General features: G+C 40.1%; 6 protein-coding genes across 7 annotated transcripts; 4 read left to right on the forward strand and 2 right to left on the reverse strand.

Annotated features, from left to right (window-relative positions):
* Positions 1-207: 207 nt before the first annotated feature.
* Positions 208-2,867, forward strand: LOC106317359 (peroxisomal (S)-2-hydroxy-acid oxidase GLO4). The gene is made up of 12 exons (XM_013755190.1): positions 208-349; positions 599-740; positions 820-944; positions 1,019-1,065; positions 1,157-1,234; positions 1,320-1,444; positions 1,703-1,760; positions 1,843-1,905; positions 1,989-2,058; positions 2,150-2,250; positions 2,330-2,434; positions 2,530-2,867. Exons 2-12 carry the CDS (start codon positions 601-603, stop codon positions 2,707-2,709), a joined length of 1,092 nt encoding a protein of 363 aa, XP_013610644.1. The 5' UTR covers positions 208-349; positions 599-600; the 3' UTR covers positions 2,710-2,867.
* On the reverse strand, positions 2,799-9,948 carry LOC106317343 (nuclear pore complex protein NUP107). 2 transcript variants are annotated; one of them, XM_013755175.1, is made up of 24 exons: positions 9,702-9,947; positions 9,223-9,578; positions 9,001-9,070; positions 8,798-8,913; positions 8,628-8,659; positions 8,419-8,544; positions 7,773-7,931; positions 7,387-7,479; positions 7,129-7,296; positions 6,946-7,044; positions 6,251-6,477; positions 6,108-6,165; positions 5,933-6,021; positions 5,594-5,719; positions 5,345-5,467; positions 5,120-5,218; positions 4,831-5,019; positions 4,535-4,706; positions 4,295-4,445; positions 3,982-4,184; positions 3,649-3,790; positions 3,377-3,537; positions 3,109-3,225; positions 2,799-3,002 (listed from the first exon to the last, which is right to left on the reverse strand). In XM_013755175.1, the coding sequence occupies exons 1-24, from the start codon at positions 9,779-9,781 to the stop codon at positions 2,931-2,933; spliced, it is 3,228 nt and encodes a 1,075-aa protein (XP_013610629.1). In that variant the 5' UTR covers positions 9,782-9,947; the 3' UTR covers positions 2,799-2,930. The 2 variants fall into 2 exon arrangements, with proteins under 2 accessions (XP_013610629.1, XP_013610635.1); XM_013755181.1 differs by lacking the exons at positions 5,120-5,218; positions 5,345-5,467; positions 5,594-5,719 and having other exon boundaries at positions 4,831-4,925; positions 5,968-6,021; positions 9,702-9,948.
* A 701-nt stretch (positions 9,949-10,649) lies between these two features.
* Positions 10,650-12,202, reverse strand: LOC106317370 (sm-like protein LSM1B). The gene is made up of 5 exons (XM_013755202.1): positions 11,946-12,202; positions 11,435-11,503; positions 11,223-11,338; positions 11,070-11,132; positions 10,650-10,972 (listed from the first exon to the last, which is right to left on the reverse strand). The coding sequence occupies exons 1-5, from the start codon at positions 12,004-12,006 to the stop codon at positions 10,895-10,897; spliced, it is 387 nt and encodes a 128-aa protein (XP_013610656.1). The 5' UTR covers positions 12,007-12,202; the 3' UTR covers positions 10,650-10,894.
* Positions 12,203-13,256: 1,054 nt separating this feature from the next.
* On the forward strand, positions 13,257-16,058 carry LOC106317388. The gene is made up of 6 exons (XM_013755218.1): positions 13,257-13,451; positions 13,676-14,183; positions 14,259-14,531; positions 14,604-14,706; positions 14,787-14,905; positions 14,982-16,058. The coding sequence occupies exons 2-6, from the start codon at positions 13,689-13,691 to the stop codon at positions 15,888-15,890; spliced, it is 1,899 nt and encodes a 632-aa protein (XP_013610672.1). The 5' UTR covers positions 13,257-13,451; positions 13,676-13,688; the 3' UTR covers positions 15,891-16,058.
* A 663-nt stretch (positions 16,059-16,721) lies between these two features.
* On the forward strand, positions 16,722-19,475 carry LOC106317378 (subtilisin-like protease SBT1.7). The gene has a single exon (XM_013755209.1). It carries the CDS (start codon positions 16,942-16,944, stop codon positions 19,267-19,269), a length of 2,328 nt encoding a protein of 775 aa, XP_013610663.1. The 5' UTR covers positions 16,722-16,941; the 3' UTR covers positions 19,270-19,475.
* Positions 19,476-20,497: 1,022 nt separating this feature from the next.
* LOC106298574 lies at positions 20,498-21,010 on the forward strand. The gene has a single exon (XM_013734717.1). It carries the CDS (start codon positions 20,565-20,567, stop codon positions 20,919-20,921), a length of 357 nt encoding a protein of 118 aa, XP_013590171.1. The 5' UTR covers positions 20,498-20,564; the 3' UTR covers positions 20,922-21,010.
* Positions 21,011-21,537: the final 527 nt, after the last annotated feature.

The raw sequence follows: 21,537 nt of genomic DNA on the forward strand, positions 1-21,537 counted from the left end.
TCGTCCACCGTGTTTGTTTGTTTGGTGGTTCTGACTCAGCACGCCACGTCATCGTAGCCATTCAGGACTTAACGAGAAAGCAAACACTCTAGACGGCTTAGAGGATTCGCATGATCCAAATTTTACAAAGTTACAAAAGAAAAGGACTAATCAAATCAGTAGTAGCTGTTTGTCGTTTTGTGTCACCGATAGCCCACGGACGATTACATTATTTTCCCAGTGTGTTCTTTTTTTTTTCTATTTCATTTTACTTTTGAGAGACTTTAAAGAAATAGCTTTTTTGACCTTCTTGGTTACCAAGTTCTGTTTCTGCGTCTTGGATTTGCTTTCTGGATCATCCTTCAGACATGTGAGTACTTCTAGAGTTAGCTCTGCTCACACCCTTAAATGATCACAGTCAGTATACATGTCTGTTTCTTGTTGTTTCTTGTAATTTCAAGATATATGAATCAAGTTTCGTAATGGATAATTGGTTTAAGCAATGATCCTTGTCTTTTAAGGAATGATATTTATGTTTAGTCTTGATGGAGGTACAAGCTTGTTGTATCATTAGTGTTATTTGACTCTCAGTGTTCTTTTAATATGATATTCTACATAGATATGGATCAAATCGTTAACGTGAATGAGTTTCAAGAGCTGGCGAAAAGAGCTCTCCCTAAGATGTACTATGATTTCTATAGCGGAGGAGCAGAGGATCAACACACTCTCAAAGAAAACGTTGAAGCTTTCACTAGAATCATGTAAGAGATCTATATAAATATGACAATTTATCTTTCTGGTTTTGGTTGGCTCCCATTTTTACTTGTGTTCTATGTTCAGGTTCCGTCCTCGGGTTCTCGTTGATGTGAGCAAGATAGATATGTCTACCAGAATCTTAGGTTACCCTATCTCAGCTCCAATCATGATTGCTCCAACAGCAATGCATATGTTGGCTCATCCACAAGGTCTCTCTTTACTCTATGTTGGTACATGCAGCTGTTCTATTTGGAAACTGATTTTTATTTGTCTATTATGTTAGGAGAAACCGCTACTGCGAAAGCTGCAGCTGCGTGTAACACTATCATGGTACTAAAGTGTTTACTGGAATACATGTTATTGCATTCTGGTTTTGGGTTTCAATAACTATAGTTCTTTTTTTTTTGGTTGCGAGTTTCAGATAGTATCATACATGGCTTCATGCACTATTGAGGAAGTTGCTTCCAGTTGTAACGCTGTTCGGTTTCTTCAAATATATGTAACTACACAATCTAGACATTTTTATTTGCTTTTGTTTTACGTTTGGCCTCTCGGTTCTTAGTTCATTCTGGTATCTTTATTAGGTGTACAAGAGACGAGATGTAACTGCTCAGATAGTAAAAAGAGCTGAAAAAGCTGGATTCAAGGCCATTGTTCTGACTGTTGATGTTCCTAAATTAGGCAGAAGGGAAGCAGATATAAAGAACAAGTTAACACTCTCCTTTACTACTCTGCTTAGCCTATCTAACAAAATAGTATTCTCTCCATTTCAAATTACATGTTCAGTTTTTTCCTTATTTGACTATTAAAGTTCTATTGCATTTGATGTTTTTAACTTAATTATGAGTAAAAGAGATAAGATTAATGGAAAAAAAAATTACATAGGACACGAAAATTTTAATTTAGAACGACAATTAAGGGAGTAGTTTGTATTGTTGAATGATGTTTCAATTTTGTTGTTCTGTAGAATGGTATCCCCACAGCTGAGGAACTTTGAAGGATTATTTTCAACAGAAGTCCTACCTGTGAGTAGAAGCTTGAAGTTAATGCTCATGTAAAGTGAAAACGTAACATGTTGTTGACGTGATAACTTTTTTTGTTTCTCAGAGTGAAGGTTCAGGGCTTGAAGCATTCGCTTCTAGTACATTTGATGCTTCTTTAAACTGGAAGGTATAATCTTTGTGAACTGATTCTGTTCGTGTCCTTGAATACTAGTGCATTTACTTATAATGTTTGAAACTGGAATGTTGTAGGATATTGAATGGTTAAGATCTATTACAAAGTTGCCAATTCTGGTCAAAGGGATACTCACCCGTGAAGACGGTAAGGTTCTTGTGTCATACTCTGATATATATATATATATATAGCTTGTATCATTACTATATTATAAAGATATATTTGATGATATTTGCAGCTCTTAAAGCTATTGAAGCTGGTGTAGATGGAATAGTTGTATCAAACCATGGGGCTCGCCAGCTTGACTATTCACCAGCTACTATAACTGTTTTAGAAGAGGTAAACCCGTCAAAGCTTTTACGTAAGAACATACTTATTCTTATTTATGAACACAATAGTCTTCTTCCTGAAACTGCAGATTGTTCATGTTGTTGGAGGAAGGATTCCAGTTTTGCTTGATGGAGGTGTGAGACGAGGAACAGATGTTTTCAAAGCGCTGGCACTGGGAGCACAAGCCGTTCTTGTAAGCTTTAAATGTTTTAGGATTTGGACTTTTGGCACACATCTTTCAGGTTGCTCTATGTTGATGTAATGACGCAATTTGGTTGGGTTATGCAGATAGGTAGGCCTGTAGTCTATGGGCTTGCAGCGAAGGGTGAAGATGGAGTGAGAAAAGTGATTGACATGTTGAAGAATGAGTTGGAGTTAACCATGGCTCTTTCTGGTTGTCCAACCATTGATGACATCACCAGAAACCATGTTAGGACTGAGAGTGATAGACTTCAATCTATGCTCTGATCCTCAAAAGACATTTGTGGAAAGTGATTAATATGCATGGTCTTTGTGTGGTGATTTGGTTATTTATATGAACGCCTAAAAATATAAAAGGATTTTCCAACAGATTATCACATTGTATACAGTTTCATAAGTGAAAGCTCTGGTCTGAAAAGAAAACATAGCTATGGCGTCATTTACACGACCAAATTAAGCCCGTCTCAGGGTAATAAGATGAAACAATATCAAGATGATGAAAGTTCCTCCTGGAGCTCCAACTGGGACAGACGATACTCTCTCTCAAACAACATAAACTCCTGCATTTTGTATTGCATCCAAATCGATCAGATGGTTTGTCAGTTACTAAGAACAACCAGTTTACAAAAGAGTGAAAAAGGATTTTGTTTTTCAAGTATTACTAACCTGTAACTGTTGCTGACTGAATAAAGAGAGAAAACCATTTTCATCAGAAGCCACGAGCTCAATCAGCTCATCGTGCTCTTCAGGTGGATTTCCCGACTCCATTAGACAAACAGATACCTGCAAGTATGTCGTTTAGTGAGAGGGCAAATTCATCAAATCAAGAATATGCCAGTAGGTTTATGTTCAGTGTTCTATAGTTCTCACTTATGTGTGCAAATAAAACGTGAAAATTATCTGTAGGAGGCTAGTTGCGAATAAGAGGCTTTACCTGCATAGATCGAAGAACTAGCTCTGGGAGACAGCATCTCCTACAGAGACCGCGGACAATATAAGTTGCAGGTGTTTCAAGCGAGCCTTCTTTGCTTGAATACCAAGCGTCTAGGCGGGATATATCCATTGTAACACCTGCCTGGAACCGGGTAAGCTCACCTGCAGTCATATTTTAAGTTTTGTTTATATTATTGTGGTTTCATCAACATCTCCAAGTTTATATGGAGTAAACCACAGTGAAGGCGAGATATGTTCCATAGACATCCCAACCTTTAAAAGCAGCTGCCGCAACTGAACTTAAAATACCCCCATCATTTGCATTATGTGGCCCAAGTCCATCACCCTCAGTTGCCAAACACCGAAGAACAACCTCGATGCAGTAGCTGTCTCTCGATGAAATCGATACATTTACCTACAGCAAAGATCAACGTAAATAATACATAGCAAACTGGTTTCGAGATTGTGCCACATCCAGTTATGTTGCATAACCATTTTAGACAAAAATTTACGTCCAGGGAATATGCACACTTGCCTGGGTGTGGCAAAATAAGAATAACGGGTAAAAACGAACATATGCAACAAGACACTGGATGAAGGGAGTACCATTAACTGACGGTCTAAAACAACTTCCTCAGTGACAGAAGCGTAAAGCGCACTCATTAATGCCACGCAAACAGTGGCATCTGGGCGCAGACATTCACCAGAAGGCAAACAGAGCATCGCAGTTGCATGCAACTCAAGGAATATATGTTCTTCTGATTCGAATACATCGTCTTCGAGAAATGTCAACCAGGGATTGTCTTTTCCTATATAATGAGATTCAAAGCTATTACATTTTGAAGGATTCTTAGCCAATGTTAAAACTGCTCTTCTTGCATACAAGTCAACCATATATATAATATTTGGCGTCACTTACTGAGAAGCAGTGACAAAGAAGAATCCAAAGTCTCTTTGGCTGCTACTACAGCTTTTTGATTTTCCTCTTCTGAGAGTTCAGTGACTTCCGCATTCTCTAATTGGAATTTGAGCCAGTTGCGATATTTTGCGTCACAGGAATAATACTCATTCTATTAAAAAAAACAGAGAGATACGTAGTTAGCCACTAACGTTTAAATCGAAGGAAGAACCAAAAGTAAAAATGCAAAGTGAAGCATACCCAGGCTTGAAACTCTTGCAAATTCTCGGAAACATAATCCTCAAGTGTATCTGGATTCTCTGAGAGATGCTTCAGAGGTTCAGCAAGAAAACTAAGAAGCGTGTGTGCACCCACCGGAGTTGCAGGCACCCTCCACATGGCGATCAAAGCAAACTCTCGGAAAAGTATGTTGCTGAAGGAAGGTAAAAAAAACACCATGAAACAGAGGCATAAGTGAAGAAAATAGAATTGGTGGCAGTAGCAGACTCTTTACGGAATCGAGTTTCTTTCCATGTGTTAGTGTGTATTGCACGTACCTGTGCATCAAAGATCGCAGGAGTAGTTTGGACGTAACATCTTTGACATCCTTTATAGTAGATGGAGGTGTAAAACAGAGCCACTGAATGGCTATGGCTTTTTGAAGACTCTGTTGACGATGCTGCTCCGCAACATCAATTGAGGGATCATATTTTGCAAGCTTGATTTCCCGGGATCTTGACAAAACCCTGTGAATGTTCCATAAAGTTGCATTTTCTTAGCTTTACTAGAGTAAAATGTATCTCATAATTAGCATATAATAAACCAGGAAATATACTATTTGAATACCTGTCAACTATCTCCTCAAAATTTCCTTGTGTGTCATCTACATGAGAGAATGGCAAGTATTCCATAGCGGAAAGAAAGATTTTGAACTTCACATGTACACTATTTTTCAAGGCATAAGGAAACAAATGTCAAATAATTTGCTTTATGCCATACACGTATATGAAACCGCCAACGGGTGCTCTTCCACATACGTAAATGTTTGGTTAAGGATCACACAAAAATTACCTGCTATGCATCCTTAGCTCCATCATGTGTACAAAAAGTTCGATGCAGCGGTGGCGAGCAAGCTGAGAAGCATATATTCCTACTAGTTCTTCATGTTGTTTTGAAAATAGAAACATCGAATACCTGGCAGCATTTCATAGATCACTTGAAATCCAATTGAGCGTAATATGCATGTAATGTATCATGAATTAGTATTTTTTCCAAACAAGAACTCTGTCACTACAGAGGAACCAACTCAACGTGACTCACATATGAAGAATAAGGTCGCCAACATTACTGAGCTTCTCCCTGTCCTTGATTTCATCGGCAAGCATATACCTAAGAACAAGCACCACGTGAGCACCGAACTTTATCATATGAGGATCGCCATGGGGCCTGCCAAATGGATAACATATTGTGTCAAATAAAAAAATATAGCTATACCAGGGAACAAATGCAAATATACAGAAGGTATAGTCATAGGAGACCCCTACCACCCCCCTGTGTTGGGAATCTATGTTAATTTAAAAGAACAAAATGCTAAGGGAAAACTATATCCCAACATTATTTAATAAAAGTGAAACTACCTAGATAAAAACGATTGCTTACCTAAAGTTGCTTTGATCATCTTCTAAGGGGGCGATCCATGACCATATTATATCAAGAAGATGTGAGATATTCCCAGACATAAGGGTCATCTGCAAAAGAATGTAATTAGGGATGAAAACGCATATAATATATGGTTCTTATAGCTTTGTGGAGATAAATTTGGCATCTACGTTACCTGAATTTGCCGGTGCTGCTCTTTGCATCCCCTGACAACAGCATCGTGTACCATTTCCCTATGTCAGGAATAAAACAATACGTTGGGCTGGAGCTATTTACGGGGAGAACAAAAAGAAAGTCTCGCAATATATGCATGCATACCCTGAATGGAGTTTCTGAAGAAGAGCAGGAAGGTCACGGGGTTGCTGGTTTAGAACATGGAGCGGCCAATCTTCTGGCCCAAGCGAAGCCTGGTAACCATTTTGCATAGTTTCAGGGCTTTCATCAAGACAGCTTCTAAACTTTTCTGTCAAGCCTGGCTTTGATTGGGCGAGTTCTAGATCAACTTGAACATCAAGCCATGATTTTGCCATCGCCCAGCAAGCTGACTGCAGATAAATCACCATTGAACCACTGAAGCTAAGACAATGTGAATGTACGCAGCACATAGACTAAGCTACAAAATATGTTAGAAGTATAGCAGTTCCCAGTTTTTCAAAGATTTTACAGAGGAAGGGCAGAGATGAGAACAAGTATAGCAATATTTCATATTGATACAAATGTCTCTAGACATCCTACCTAAACCATTACAGTTCATTCCTGAAAGAAGAGATCAACGTGTGGCTTGGAAAACTATCTAGGATTTTCTATTTTACTATCAACGGTTCAAGTTTTTCCGAAACATTCGTATCACATTTCCGTCTTTAAACAGGGACTAAATATCTCATGAACAATACGTGCAGAGTGGGGCCTGTCCAACTTAAGAACGATGCTGAGAGATTTGCCATGACAACCAAGAATAAAAGTTCAAATTTGTAAATTAACAAAACAATTGCATCCAAGTGTGCATGTTTTACCTCCCAATCAGTACAAATTGGCAAGATGCGGTTCAGGTTGCTGCATTGGTTTGCAAAAACAGCAACTTCATGTTTACCGCCATCCTGCTCTGCTATTTTCTTCAGAAACAAAGATTAAAAAAACAGTTAAAGTTTCTCTGAAGTAGGAAAAAGAATTAAATTCATATCAAGAATTTGTATTACCTCTGATGCACAGTACGAAGCCCATTTCCAAAGACGCAGTTGATTGCCAAAGCCACTTTCCAGCTCGATAGCCTGGAGAGTCCTATTTTTCCCATTCTTTATCAGTGCCTCAACAGAAGGAAACATGTCCATTCCAGAAAAAGGGCATAAAGTTGCCGCTCTCCATGGCTGCCGGAGTATAAATTTAAATCGACATTATTGATACACGCCTTTGTAATATAATTACCCTACGAGAATTCAAATACCTTGTAATATTACCTGCCCAGCGGATCTGCAGAGATCACATGCCTCCTCTATTCTTCCAGCCCTTAACAAAATCCACACATCCTCAAGAAGTGATTCATCTTGTTTCTGCCAAAGAAAAGTAAATATTAATTTTGCTCAGCAGCTAAACAAGAACGAAATACGACTTTCACAGTATAGGTATAGATACGCACAGTATAGGTACAGATACGCACTCGGTGGCTAGACCATAGTATACAAAAGAAGCACTCGCAATTACTATGTTATACGCCCTAGAACAAGCAACATATTTAATGTATACCATTTATTATATATTAAATGAACAAAATACACTCAAAGGTAAAACATACCCATCAGCACTAAACAAACCAAAATTCAACCATAGCTGAATAGAGACTTACTTTGTCATCAGGAAGAAGACGAGCATGTTCACGAGTTGGGGCATCAAAGTCCAAATGGCGTACAGTGTCAGCAGCAGAGCCATTTTTCTTGAGGTATCTTTGTGTGTGATGCCACACTCCAGCGTTAGGAAGATAAGTACCCACATGAGATCCCCGCACCTGAGAACATAAATATTTACTTGAGACTAAATTCTAATCGAGTGTTAGCCAGCTCTATGGTTCATCACGCAATTATCTAAATAATTTGAACAAAGCCTAGGAAACAGTACCAACACCCTAAATATATGACAAGTAGGAAACACAAACACCTGACTCTGATTTCAGAAGCAATAATGTTGTGGAGGTGTTCTCTATGAGAAGTTCCTCAGATTTCATTCATATAGAGACAAATTAAGCATTTCTCTAGGCGGATAGCAAAGACTACTAGCAAATAAACAGTAGCAGGAACCGTTTTGTTCAACTTCTGCTTCTTATAAGTTATAACCGTGATGAAAGTTACAGAATTAAACTGAAAATAGTGAGTTTATTAACGATCCAATGCATGAGCTCTGCCTAGGGGAAAATGACCACATCAACCAATCAAGTATGATTCCGAAGTGACATTGATAAAGGGATATAGTGAAAAAGAATATATTGGAATAGCCACCTTTCTTTCCAAATCAAGTGATTTTGAAGCTAGATCTTCCAGCCACAGGACAATCCGAAGGCATAGCTGAGCTGTATGGTCGTTTACAACAAACTGACAAGCCTCCAAATGAGATGTTGATGGGGACTGCCGATATTAAAGAAAAGTCACATAAAATCATTCGAAAAAATGTATTTCATTTGGAAAAGGAATAAGAAAAAATGAATTACCATAATCAATTCCTGCGGAACTTCTTCAGTAGCTGCAAGAACAAAAACGTATCATCAATAATATCAATCTCTAGAAAACATGAAAATATTACAAGATACACAGAGGTTTAACAGACATCACCCTAATCTATTCCAAAACGCCCAAAACAAATAGAGAAGAGTTTCCTAACCTTTTCCATAAAGGTTCCATAAAAGCGACCAGGAGGCAGCCTCACCAAGCAAAAGCTGAGCCTTCTGTCTCATAAGTTTATCCTCCACAACCCGATGTCTTATATCTGATCCATACCTGTAGATAACCAAAGAGACAACTGTTTGAATAAGAAAAGGATAAAGTTAACGTCATAGAAGTTTGCCGGTTTAGGTCTCATCATACCTAATCGATTGTGAAACATCCCTGCATGACTCCTCAAGTCTCAATATTAGATCCGGAATTGGCATCAGTCCTGCAGAACAATATGTCATAATTACATATTTACAATTAAGTGATAACCAGACATAAATGAGACTCTAGCAACTAAGTAAATGAAACCTAGACACCCAAAAATTACAATGCAAAAACACAACAAACATACTTAACAAGAAGACTGACACAAACCTTGAAGAGCAGAATCAAACAGGGAGGCAAAAAGAGCAAAAGTCGTATCCCCACTCTCCGCCAACTCATCATTCTCAACCTTGCAAGCCTTCAGCGACTGACTCTCTACTCGACGAAACAAAGCCTCATCGTCGTCACCATCCAGATCTCCACCACTCTCCCTCCTGGAAGCAGCAGAGACCGCTTCAGCTTCGTAAAGACCGGTGTGAAAGCTATCAACCTCTTCTTTAATGTTCTCAAGAAGCAATGCAGTGTTCGTTGGACTATGGATGTAATCCCCATCATACAGTAACCTATTCTCACTAACATTCGGACTCGAAACTTCCTCATGCGGCGGCGATGTAGAGTGTCTCTTCCTGCAAATGTAAAGTTGTGATTTTAAAATACAATGTGAACCACCGTTTTAAACAAACAATAATCGAAGCTTGTACGCATCTTCCACCTAGAAGTTCGAGTGAAGGAGTAGTCGGAATTTTTACCGGTAGCGACGGAATTGATCTCTGACGCTGAGGACCTCGGGGTCGAAGTAGCTGGGAGAAGTGTCCATATCCGTGTCCATCGCTCCACCGACGAAACGTGGCGAGGAAGCTTTGAGCGTTCGATTAGGGTTTGTTTAGGTTACTCGTCAAAAACCCTATAAAAATCGTCCGCCGAGTGGATGAGTCTCCGTCGCCACCACCACCTACACGGAACAGTCCACGCGACTAGAGAGTAACGAGCTGGTTAAAACGCTGCGTTTCATCTTTTAAGGGTCAGTCAAAGGGCATAAGTGTAATTAAATAGACAGTCACGCGACTACTAAAGAGAGTATAAGCAAAGCTGCCTAAAACGCAGCGTTTCAACTTAAAGGGCGTAAGTGTAATTAAATACACGGTAAATGCAAAGCTGCCTAAAACGCTGCGTTAGATCAGTCAAAAGGCATAAGTGTACTTAAACAGATTAATTAGCGAATAAATTTGTTTTAGTTATAAATAAAACACAAACGTCTGCTTGCAAAACAGCTAATCAAAACCGGGTTTAAGCTAGTTGTTTTTTATCTTCAAAGATGGCGGTGACGATTATCATAAAATCTTTTTTTTAACAACGGTTATCATACAGCTCAGCTATATCTTCAAAGATGGCGGTGACGATTATCATAAAATCTTTTCACCAAATTTAGTACGTTCTTATCCGCAGGTAATTTTGATTACAAAAAGATTATACAGATTAATGTCCTGGACCGTGCTCAAAGATTGTGGATTCACACGATGCAATGATGGATATGTTGCCTGACATCGAATCAATCTTCTTAGGCTCCTTTTCGTTGCTGTTTGTGTAGTTTTGTTATAGCCAAATGACTTGTGAAGTTGTGAACAATGGTATTTGTTTGGAAAGTGTTAGCCAAAAAGATCACTGCTTTTCTCCACAGCTTTACCAAAGAGGTCATAGGTCTTCTTGTCAAACCCTTACATTACAAGTTTAGTAAAAAGGTAATATAGATCCCAAGACAAGAAGTACACAGATTATTCTGTCATATTCTTCCAAAAATGAAACAATAAGACCTACTACATCAGTCCCCTAAATCAACATATCTCCTCCATCCACATACCAAAAAAAATGCTCCTCATAAAACTTGCGAGAGCCAAAGCAGAGCATCAAGCCAAAAAAATGAATAAGGGGCACAATCCAGGGCTTAGTCAAAGTCAAGAAACTCCATTCTCTTCCTCATTGTTCCTCTCAGCTCACTCGCTTCCCTCTCCACCTTTTGCGCCTACACCAGAACCAAATCATAAGCAAACATACAAACATCACAAAACTAATCACATTTGCGCCAATCAATTTGAAACTCTTATGTTGTGGTGCCTTACCCTTTTAATCTCTGTCTCTGAGACGCGAATCATATGTGGAGGAAGCTCCTCTCTCTCAGTGTCCTAAACACATATCATAAAACCAAAATCAATGAAATAAAGAAACACAAAGTGAGATAACAAAGAACATATAAACAAGGAGAAGAGTCTTACAAGGTCACCGATCAGAACAACATTCTCTCCACGGATAACATATAGGCCTAAAGGAATGTCGCAGTATTGCTCACCAACAATTACCCTCTCGCAAGCACCTTCTAAAACCGCATTGGCTGTGTATTTCAAATCATGCTTTTAATCTCTCCCTCTCCGACTACTAACACTATTTATAAATGCAGGAGAAATGAAAAATTAAAAGTGAATAATACCGAATTGATCAAAGGAACAGAGCGTTCCCATTAGCTTTCTACCATCTCTAAGGAGCACAAGTATCTTTCCTACATCAGCAGAGGCCAACATTCATAAGTGACTGATGCACATTGATTTATATTTTAAAAGCAAACAACTCCACATAAGACTGAGTATAAACCCACATTCCCAAAAAAAATCTACAAAACGAATTGAAGATTGTGACAGCAATGCCATCAAATTTGATATCGTGAATGGTAAAAGCTAAGCAACAATAATCAAAATTTTTACGATTCAATCTCACAAGTAATAAGCGTCTCTTTTGAGATCTTACAAGACCAAAAGTGACTAACTAGTTAGGAATAAGAAGTCAAAATCAAACACAAAAGACACTGAACTGTCTGCAAGATTAAGCTCTCATATACAATTAGAGCTACCATGCGATATATCCTTAAATACTATCTATATACATACAGACAAAACATACAATTCAACGAATGTGTAAACAAGAGAGGAAGAGAGATGGATTACTATCAAGGTAGCTGGCGAGTGAAGTTGAAAGATATATATCTTCAGGACCAGCCCAAGACATCGTCACTGACTCTACCCGAACTGAGGAGTAGCACTCAGAAGAAGCGATAATAATAATGTTTTCAGATTCCAGATTATGAAAAAAAAGGATTGGCTAATTGAACGCGTTCGGAAGGCGGAAGAAAAAAAAAATCTAGGTTAGGGTTTTGAGTGGACCAAAGGGTTCAGTGTAAGGAAACGATAACAAGGTTGAGAACTTTCTACTCCAGATTGAAACGCGGACACGCGTTTGTCAGAAAAAAAATAAACTTCCTTGCACACACAGATTAAAAATTGGAGTATAATTTATTTGAGTTAAATAAAAATAATACATTTATGTTACTGGTTACAAATTTCAAATAAAAAATTAAAATTTTACCAAATAAAAATTAAAACTGTAATTATTTTTGAAACAATTTTCTTAAACTTCAATTATTATTGTATAATAGTACTAGAGTAGAGCATTGTATTTGACCTAAAATACTTCGTACACTTTTCAAAATAGGTGTCTTGTAAAAAAAAATTTAAATATTTTTTAACAGATAAATATAAATTATATTTTAAAACAAAATTTTATTAATATTGTAAATTTTCTTTTTTCGTATCAATATTTTAATATAAATTTGATTTAATTAAACAATTATATTTAAGAATATGCAATGCATGTATATATTTGAAATTATAATCTTAGATAGATTTTTCTATCTATTTATTTTAATTAAATATATTAAATAAATTTACAAAAGTTGCATAATTACCAAAAATTAAATTAAACAATATTTATAAAATTTGCAGATATATAAAAAAATAATGATTTTACTATTAAATTTTTATAATTTTCTAAAAAAGTTGTATACATTTTTGAAAATTTTAGTAATAAAATTGTATAATTTAAAAATATATAATTAAATTATATTTCGAAATTTATAATGCCATATATGAATATATTTATTTTAATGATGATTTATGAGTTATTCACATATTCTAAAAAAAAATCTAAAAATATAAATTGACATTAAATGTAATATATGAGTTATTACCATATTTTAAAAAGTTTACCAAAAATATAAATTAACATGTGGCAAATATAGTCTAAGGGGATAAGAAAATACTCCACTCGTATTGTATACACACTAGTTGCGGTGGGAAAGCTAGGTCATCCAACTACATCTCGCCACGTCATCACTAGTCCACGGCGGCGCGAAACTACGCGGCGTTTGCTCAGCAGCACAAAAACGCGTCGCAGTTTACTTAAAGCAAATCAAAAATCAATTTACACTTTTGTATTGTACCTATCTAATCCCAACCATCATCATCATCATCATCATCATCATCATCATCATCATCATCGGAGAGAAAGTCCCCTTCAGACGGAGATAATCGTACACAACCAAGCAACCAACCTTATCCTCCACATCATTGTAAAACCCTAAAACCAAAGTCACGATCCCATCTTCACATCCCAAGGTTCGATTCTCTTCTATTTTCAGAACTCAACCGTCGCTGGAGATTTAGGGTTTTTTCGTTATGTGTCTTTAGCTCGCAGATCCTGATCAGTTGCTATAGATCATGTTAATCTGCGAAAGTTTCAAACTTTAGATGTTTTTTGAAGATCTCTAGCTGATCCTATGCAGTTAGATCAGTTTTTTTTTGTCTTAGACTGAGTTTGGTCTCTCATTAATGTTTCTTAGGGATAGATTGATCATGGCAACTGCAACTATGGCCACAGCAGCTGGAGCAGCTGCTCTTCTATACTACACATTAAACCGGAAGCTAATCACCGGTGTCGACGATGAGAGCACCGAAGCTTCTTCTTCTACTAGCCGTGGTGCTTCTTTGAGGATTGACCGCGTTTCGCATAGACTTATTCAAGCTCCAGCCACTTGGCTCGAGACTATTTCAACTCTCTCCGAGACTCTTCGTTTTACTTACTCCGAGACTCTAGGGAAGTGGCCTATCGGTGATCTCGCCTTTGGTATTAACTTCCTCATCAAGAGGCAGGGGCTTCTTCATGTCGATCGTGTCTTTGGTGGGGAAGATAGTGTAGAGCTTAAAGGACCAGAAGTAGCCGATGAGCTCAAATACTATTTGCGCTTGTTGACGTTGTGCTGGCACTTCTCCAAGAAGCCGTTTCCTTTGTTCTTGGAAGAGACTGGGTTTGCCAAGGACAACGTCCTCATTCACGAACCCAAAGCTGGGGTAAGTTTATAATTAACTTAAAGACGCTTTTTTCGACATGGAAGTTGAGGATTAGTTTGTGAATTTTGATTGCAGATACTGAAGCCGGCTTATACGGTTCTTGTCGATCACAATTCTAAATGTTTTCTGTTGTTGATCCGTGGCACGCATAGCATTAAGGACACGTTGACGGCTGCCACAGGAGGAATAGTGCCGTTCCATCATACTGTTGTGAACGAGAGTGGGGTCAGCAATTTGGTTTTAGGGTATGCTCATTGTGGTATGGTTGCTGCTGCTAGGTGTATAGCTAAACTTGCTACTCCTTGTCTTCTCAAGGGTCTTGAGCAGTATCCAGATTATAAAATCAAGGTAGGACACTCTCTAAAAGCTCTCGTTTCAAACTAAAGATTGTGGTTAGCCTTATTAGCGTTTTGTTGGCAGATTGTAGGGCACTCTTTGGGTGGTGGAACGGCTGCTCTATTAACGTATATACTGCGGGAGCAGAAAATGCTCTCTACAGCTACTTGTGTTACATTTGCCCCAGGTTTGTGTCTTCAGTTACATCTATTGATTACCTTCACAAGATATAAGACTGAGTTTTTTTTTGTTCCATGTGTTCTTCAGCTGCTTGTATGACTTGGGAGTTAGCTGACTCTGGGAACGACTTCATTGTAACTGTGATTAATGGAGCCGATCTGGTGCCTACATTTTCTGCTGCATCAGTAGATGACCTACGCGCTGAGGTTTAGCTTCCTAAACTCTTAGATTACATGCCTTGACAGTGCTTCGTTTATTCACTTTATTTTGTATCTTGTCCAGGTAACAGCATCTGCTTGGCTAAATGATCTGAGGAATCAGATCGAAAGGACTCGAATCCTTAGCACTGTTTATCGCTCAGCCACGGCTTTGGGATCACGCCTTCCGTCTATGGCCAGTGCCAAAGCAAAAGTTGCTGGTGCTGGTGCAATGTTACGCCCAGTGTCTAGCGGCACGCAGGTTGTGATGAGGAGAGCTCGGAGTATGCTGACCCGTCCTGCACTAAGCTTATCTTCTTGGTCATGTATGGGACCAAGGCGTAGAGCCAATGCTACTCAACCAAACTCGGAACATCAGATAGATTCTTCCGAAGCAGCTTCAGATCCTCTTGTTGCTACCACAAGTAGTAATGACGGGAAGTGGAAATCAGAAGCTGAGTGTTCAAACTACGATGAAACATCTGCTCGTCTTGGAGCAACTGATCTTGACGAGTGTGAGGATCCAGAGGATATCGAAACACGCCAAGAGCGTATGACTGAAGCTGAGCTATGGCAGCAGCTGGAGCATGACCTGTACAACGAAGACTCTTCAGAGCTGCCTGAAGAAGCTGATGTGGCGAAAGAGATCAAAGAGGAAGAGGAAGCCGTCATCGCAGAGGCGGGTGTGAGCCAGCCAGAGATCCGGACGTCTGAGATGAAAGAATCTCACAGGTTCCTCCCGCCAGGGAAGATTATGCACATTGTCACGGTCCGGCCTGAGGCTGTAGACGCAAACGAAGAAGATGCGTTGGAAAGGACTGAGACAGTGGAGACGGTGGAGGAGGGAAGAGTAGGAATCTTTCTGACGCCGAGGTCGTTGTATAGTAAGGTGAGGTTATCGCAGAGGATGATAAGCGATCACTTCATGCCTGTTTATAGGCGACAGCTCGAACGGTTGATACAAGAGCTAACACACGAACAGGAACAGCCTTGAAGCTGCTTATGTTCGTGTTTTTAGTTCCTTTTTTTTTGTATTTGCAGTTGTAAATACTTGTCTTACTGACTATTTACCTTTAAGAAAATTTTCTTTTGTTTGTATATCTACGCAGTGGATTCGATCTTTACATCATCAAAAGTTAAAATTTTCGAAAATTAAAAAGAAGGCCACGTCTCAGATATCAAACCTTTTGATGTCGTTAACTCTGATGTTTGGATCTCACTCTGGTGTTTCACCTGTGATTGTTTTATCTGTTAAGTGATACTGCTGCTGATTACTTTTGTTGTTCATTGAAGTTCTTAAAGCTTTTGAGGCCTGCCTCCAAATGTTGCCAGCGTTACTTTTGAGGCACCAGATGTGATTGTAAGTATAGCTTCTTTCGTTGGCACAGACAAAGGAGAAGTTGGCCGTATTTGTCACTTTAGTCGTTGTTCGGGTTGTTTTGTTTGGTCTTGCATACATGGAAGTCAAGCTCGATAAGAAATGCTTCATGATACTGCCCAGCGAAGTACCTAACAAAACCTTAGGTATTGAACTCTTTGCTCTATATCTGATATCCGTCACTTTCAGGCTCAGTTAATGCCATGGGCTGTTTAAAAGCTATGTAACCTTGTTTCTTCCCTAACCAAACAAACTCAGTAATCACTAATCAGAGACTATTGTATGTAATATCTGAACTTGTAGTGATGGGCTTTCACAGTTTTGAATCTTTCGATAATTGCTTATGCCGCGTTTGCTTCTTATTGGGTCGTCGTTTTCTCATACTCCTACCTGCCACTTTTTTATTACCTCAAGATTCTTCTTTATCCTCGTGTCAATATCAAATGAGATCGCGGTCATGTGATGCACGTCCCCTCCTTGATACTTCTATTATTAACATTTTTTTATCATTTATATAGTAACATCACATGTTATCTCTTGGGAGACGCATTTGGCACCAATTATTCATATATTGCTGACGTGGCATACAGACGAAATCAAAGATTCAGAAGGCTAAATAAATACGTCACCAAACTATCGAATCTTCTTCAATCCATCCGCCATTGCAATGGCCGCGAAGCTCTCTCTCTCCTCCGTCTTAATCGTTCTCTCTCTCTTCCTCTGCTTCTCATCGTCATCATCTTCGTGGGATGGCTTAGAATCATACATCGTCCATGTGCAGGGATCTCACAAGCCTTCTCTCTTCTTCTCCCACAAGCACTGGCACAACTCTCTCCTCCGCTCCCTCCCATCTTCTCCCCAACCGGCGACTCTCCTCTACTCCTACTCACGCGCCGTTCATGGCTTCTCCGCGCGTCTCTCACCTTCCCAGACCTCCGCTCTCCGCCGCCACCCCTCCGTCATCTCCGTTATACCAGATCAGGCGCGTGAGATCCACACCACTCACACCCCTGCCTTCCTCGGCTTCTCCGATAACTCTGGTCTCTGGAGCAACTCCAATTACGGAGAAGACGTGATCGTCGGCGTTCTCGATACCGGAATCTGGCCGGAGCATCCTAGCTTCTCCGATTCAGGTCTCGATCCGGTTCCTTCTACATGGAAAGGCGCGTGCGAGATCGGACCTGATTTCCCGGCGTCGTCTTGTAACCGGAAGCTCATCGGAGCACGAGCGTTCTACAAGGGATACCTAACGCATCGGAACGGATCAAAGCACGCAGAGGAATCGAAATCGCCGCGCGATACAGCAGGTCACGGGACGCACACCGCATCAACCGCGGCTGGATCCGTTGTGGTCAACGCGAGTTTGTACCAGTACGCGCAGGGAGTGGCGCGTGGGATGGCGTCGAAGGCTAGAATCGCCGCTTACAAAATCTGTTGGACTGGTGGTTGTTACGATTCCGATATCCTCGCAGCGATGGATCAGGCCGTTGCGGACGGTGTCCACGTCATCTCTCTTTCCGTTGGCGCTAACGGCTTCGCTCCGGAGTATCACAAGGACTCTATCGCGATCGGAGCGTTTGGAGCGATGCGTCACGGCATCGTCGTTTCTTGCTCCGCCGGGAACTCAGGTCCTGGACCGCAAACCGCCACCAACATCGCTCCTTGGATCCTAACCGTCGGCGCATCGACGGTGGATAGAGAGTTCACCGCAAACGCGATCACCGGCAACGGGAAAGTATTCACCGGAACGTCGCTCTACGCCGGCGAACCTCTCCCCGATTCTCAGATTTCTCTGGTGTACTCCGGCGACTGCGGAAGCAGATTGTGCTACCCCGGGAAGCTGAACTCATCGTTGGTGGAAGGGAAGATCGTTCTCTGTGATAGAGGAGGAAACGCAAGAGTTGAGAAAGGAAGCGCCGTCAAGATCGCCGGCGGAGCCGGCATGATTCTCGCGAACACAGCTGAAAGCGGCGAAGAACTCACCGCCGATTCGCATCTCGTCCCGGCGACGATGGTCGGAGCTAAAGCCGGAGATCAAATCCGCGACTACATTCAAAAGTCAAACTCTCCAACCGCAACGATCAGCTTCTTGGGGACTTTGATCGGACCATCTCCTCCTTCTCCTAGAGTCGCAGCCTTCTCTAGCCGTGGACCAAATCACATAACACCGGTTATTCTCAAACCGGACGTGATCGCGCCAGGAGTTAATATATTAGCCGGTTGGACCGGAATGGTTGGTCCAACCGATTTGGATATCGACCCGAGACGAGTCAAATTCAACATCATCTCCGGTACATCGATGTCGTGCCCACACGTGAGCGGACTCGCCGCTCTCCTCCGCAAAGCTCACCCCGATTGGTCCCCGGCGGCGATCAAATCCGCACTCGTGACAACCGCTTACGACACCGAAAACTCCGGCGAACCGATCGAGGATCTCGCCACCGGTGAATCGTCGAACTCGTTCATCCACGGAGCGGGACACGTGGATCCGAACAAAGCGTTGAACCCCGGTTTGGTTTACGACGTCGACGCTAAAGAGTACGTCGCGTTCCTCTGCGCCGTGGGGTACGAGTTCCCGGGGATTCTAGTGTTCCTTCAGGATCCGAGTCTTTACGACGCTTGTGAGACGAGCAAGCTTAGAACCGCCGGGGATCTCAATTACCCGTCTTTCTCCGTCGTTTTCGGATCTAACGACGGTGTTGTTAAGTACAGGAGAGTTATTAAGAACGTGGGGAGCAATGTTGACGCGGTGTATGAAGTCGGAGTTAAGGCTCCGGCGAATGTGGAGATCGATGTGTCTCCGAGCAAGCTTACGTTTAGTAAGGAGACTAGGGAGATGGAGTACGAAGTGACGTTTAAGAGCGTTGTGCTTGGAGGCGGAGTTGGATCTGTTCCGGGTCATGAGTTCGGGTCGATTGAATGGACAGACGGTGAACACGTGGTCAAGAGTCCGGTGGCCGTTCAATGGAGTCAGGGGTCAGTTCAGTCATTCTGATTGATGATTAAAGTTGGGCTCTGCTTTTATATTTTCATCAAAAAACAATTGGGCTTGTTCATGGGCCTATAGTGAATTGGGCTGATCAGTTTACTCATTGTTGAGCTCTTACTCTTGGGTTAGACCATTTTATGCATGGGTGAATGAGCAGGAATATCGATTTGCATTGTGAAATGTTTGTGTAATAAAACAGTCGATTTCGATAAGATTAACCAAAACAAAAAACGTCGTTTTCTATACATTTAATCAATAACTTAAACATTTGATTCGGTGAATACTTTAAATTGGGAAAGGTAGAAGATAAATCGAAATTGTACACACAAGAGCAATCTAGCAATAGAGTCAACAACACTCGACATCAAAACCATAAATAAATAAAGGAACATTAGCCGTCCATGAATTAACGCACACAAAAAACTAAAGAGGAGTCAAGAAACACATACTTTTCCCGGGTGAATGGTTCTCACTAGTACCTACATAATTGCTTTGAAGTTGACTTTCTATATAACAGAGACAAAAGCGGTCCCTAGAGCTAACGTAACTATAGTGTCGTGTTCTGTACCAACGCATAGCTTGGCTTTACTTTTGTCTAGCTTAGCTTATCTACTTACATTCTTAAATGTATAATCATTTGCACTTTTAATACGAAACGAAATAACAAAGCAAATCATTTCTTAAATATACAACATTTGTTAATTAACTCGAGAGGAGACAAGAACCCAAAAGCATCTTGTATGTTTACACAAGAACATCAATATAATGTTGTGATATATAGGGCATCCAAGCATCTTGCTTATGCCGATAATGCAAAACTGTGTCTGTAGTAACCGAGCAACAACTTTAACTAAGAGCGCACAAACATGATTCATGTAACACATACATAACATATTGTCAGTTAACGGAGACAAGACATTCAAACAAATCTTGTATGTTTACCCCCAAAAAATAGTAATTTAATCTTTAAAAATTATATCGTCTCAACACACAAGAACATCAATATTATGTGGTACAGCTGAAATGTCGTGATATATAGGTCATCCCCTGATCCCCTAAGCATATAGATAAACTGTGTATTTTATATATAACAAAAAAAAAAGAACTATAAATAGTTTATGATTTGGACATAAACTATATTAGTTTACGGGAATTACGTAATATGTCACATAAGCCGTAATTGACCACATAACTAATTTCGTGACACAAGTCTCTCTCTATATAAGTTTCTCAATCTTTGCTCCATAAACCATATCTCTCTCTCTATTCTTTACTCAACAAAACTCTCTCGTGAGATCCTAATGGATACACATTCATTCATCACCTCCGCGTCCCGATGGCCGTCAAGTCGCCGGAATGTCTATCTTCGTCGGCGTAAGCCGCAAGTTGTACGTCTTGGCGGAAGAAACGGTGGGCCACGTGGGAGATTCTCGCTCAAGAGGGTGGTGAGAAAGATGAAGTTCAAGTGGCTGAGACTGTACTATGTCAAGCTCGTGAAGATGATCAAAGGGTATCATCGTAACGTGGCGCAGGAGTTTGCTGACGCCGGAGCTGCAACTATCCAGCAGCGGATGACGGTGGAAACGGCTGCTTTCGCCGCTCCGGGATTGGGGCTATCTTTCTGTCCCGTGTCTGGTCAACGTTTTTTTCTTGTTTAGCTAAAATTTTCAAGTTTATTTTTAATAGTTTCAAAGTAATTAATTACCTTTGTACTTTTTTTCGGAATTTCCTATTATACTACTTTGAATTTCTCATGAAAAGTAGGTGTAGTAAAATAAATTATATTTGACAGTTCTGTCACAAAAGAAAAGAAAATTTAAAACACGTGGAATAATTGGATCAGGGGAAGAGACTTGGGATGTAAGAGTAACCAATTGATAAACAAATAAGTCTTTGCTGATATACAATTTAGATTTTAGGCATTATTGACTTAGAGGATATGTCGGTTCTTGTGGTGCAAATGTTTTTGATCTTTCAAACTTCTAAGAAAACTATGAGGCCTTCAGGGCCAACTAAACCAACACAACGAGTTCTACACAGGTTAGAATAGACAACAGTTAAAAGTAATGGAAGACGTGGTCCTCGTAGCCGATGTGGAACTTCTGCTGGCCACAACCACTCTCGCAACTAAAGTTTACACGGTGTTTTCTCTCTATCTTATTCAGTTTCTTTTTCAGTGTATGTTCTTAATTTAGCTTTGGCTTAACATTTGTAAACTTTTGTTCTTTAAAATACAACGCATCAAAAAAAAAAAAAAAAAAAAAAAAAAAACCC

The sequence above is a fragment of the Brassica oleracea genome, chromosome C1 (genome assembly GCF_000695525.1).
Source record: "Brassica oleracea var. oleracea cultivar TO1000 chromosome C1, BOL, whole genome shotgun sequence".
NCBI lineage: Eukaryota > Viridiplantae > Streptophyta > Magnoliopsida > Brassicales > Brassicaceae > Brassica > Brassica oleracea.

Bases quoted from the DNA above. Each gene is read 5' to 3' on its own strand.
- LOC106317343 (XM_013755175.1), bottom strand. From the start codon at position 9,781: ATGGACACGGATATGGACACTTCTCCCAGCTACTTCGACCCCGAGGTC. The intron at 7,045-7,128 runs GTAATACAAATT...TTGTTTCTGAAG, and splicing joins CTTCGTACTGTGCATCAGAG to AAAATAGCAGAGCAGGATGG. The intron at 6,166-6,250 runs GTATGCATGCAT...TTCCTGACATAG, and splicing joins CTTCAGAAACTCCATTCAGG to GGAAATGGTACACGATGCTG.
- LOC106298574 (XM_013734717.1), top strand. From the start codon at position 20,565: ATGGATACACATTCATTCATCACCTCCGCGTCCCGATGGCCGTCAAGT.
- LOC106317388 (XM_013755218.1), top strand. From the start codon at position 13,689: ATGGCAACTGCAACTATGGCCACAGCAGCTGGAGCAGCTGCTCTTCTA. The intron at 14,184-14,258 runs GTAAGTTTATAA...TTTTGATTGCAG, and splicing joins TTCACGAACCCAAAGCTGGG to ATACTGAAGCCGGCTTATAC. The intron at 14,532-14,603 runs GTAGGACACTCT...TTTTGTTGGCAG, and splicing joins ATCCAGATTATAAAATCAAG to ATTGTAGGGCACTCTTTGGG.
- LOC106317359 (XM_013755190.1), top strand. From the start codon at position 601: ATGGATCAAATCGTTAACGTGAATGAGTTTCAAGAGCTGGCGAAAAGA. The intron at 2,251-2,329 runs GTAAACCCGTCA...CTGAAACTGCAG, and splicing joins CTATAACTGTTTTAGAAGAG to ATTGTTCATGTTGTTGGAGG. The intron at 2,435-2,529 runs GTAAGCTTTAAA...TGGGTTATGCAG, and splicing joins TGGGAGCACAAGCCGTTCTT to ATAGGTAGGCCTGTAGTCTA.
- LOC106317370 (XM_013755202.1), bottom strand. From the start codon at position 12,006: ATGTCTTGGGCTGGTCCTGAAGATATATATCTTTCAACTTCACTCGCC. The intron at 11,339-11,434 runs GTATTATTCACT...TGAAATACACAG, and splicing joins CTGTTCCTTTGATCAATTCG to CCAATGCGGTTTTAGAAGGT. The intron at 11,133-11,222 runs GTAAGACTCTTC...ATATGTGTTTAG, and splicing joins TTGTTCTGATCGGTGACCTT to GACACTGAGAGAGAGGAGCT.
- LOC106317378 (XM_013755209.1), top strand. From the start codon at position 16,942: ATGGCCGCGAAGCTCTCTCTCTCCTCCGTCTTAATCGTTCTCTCTCTC.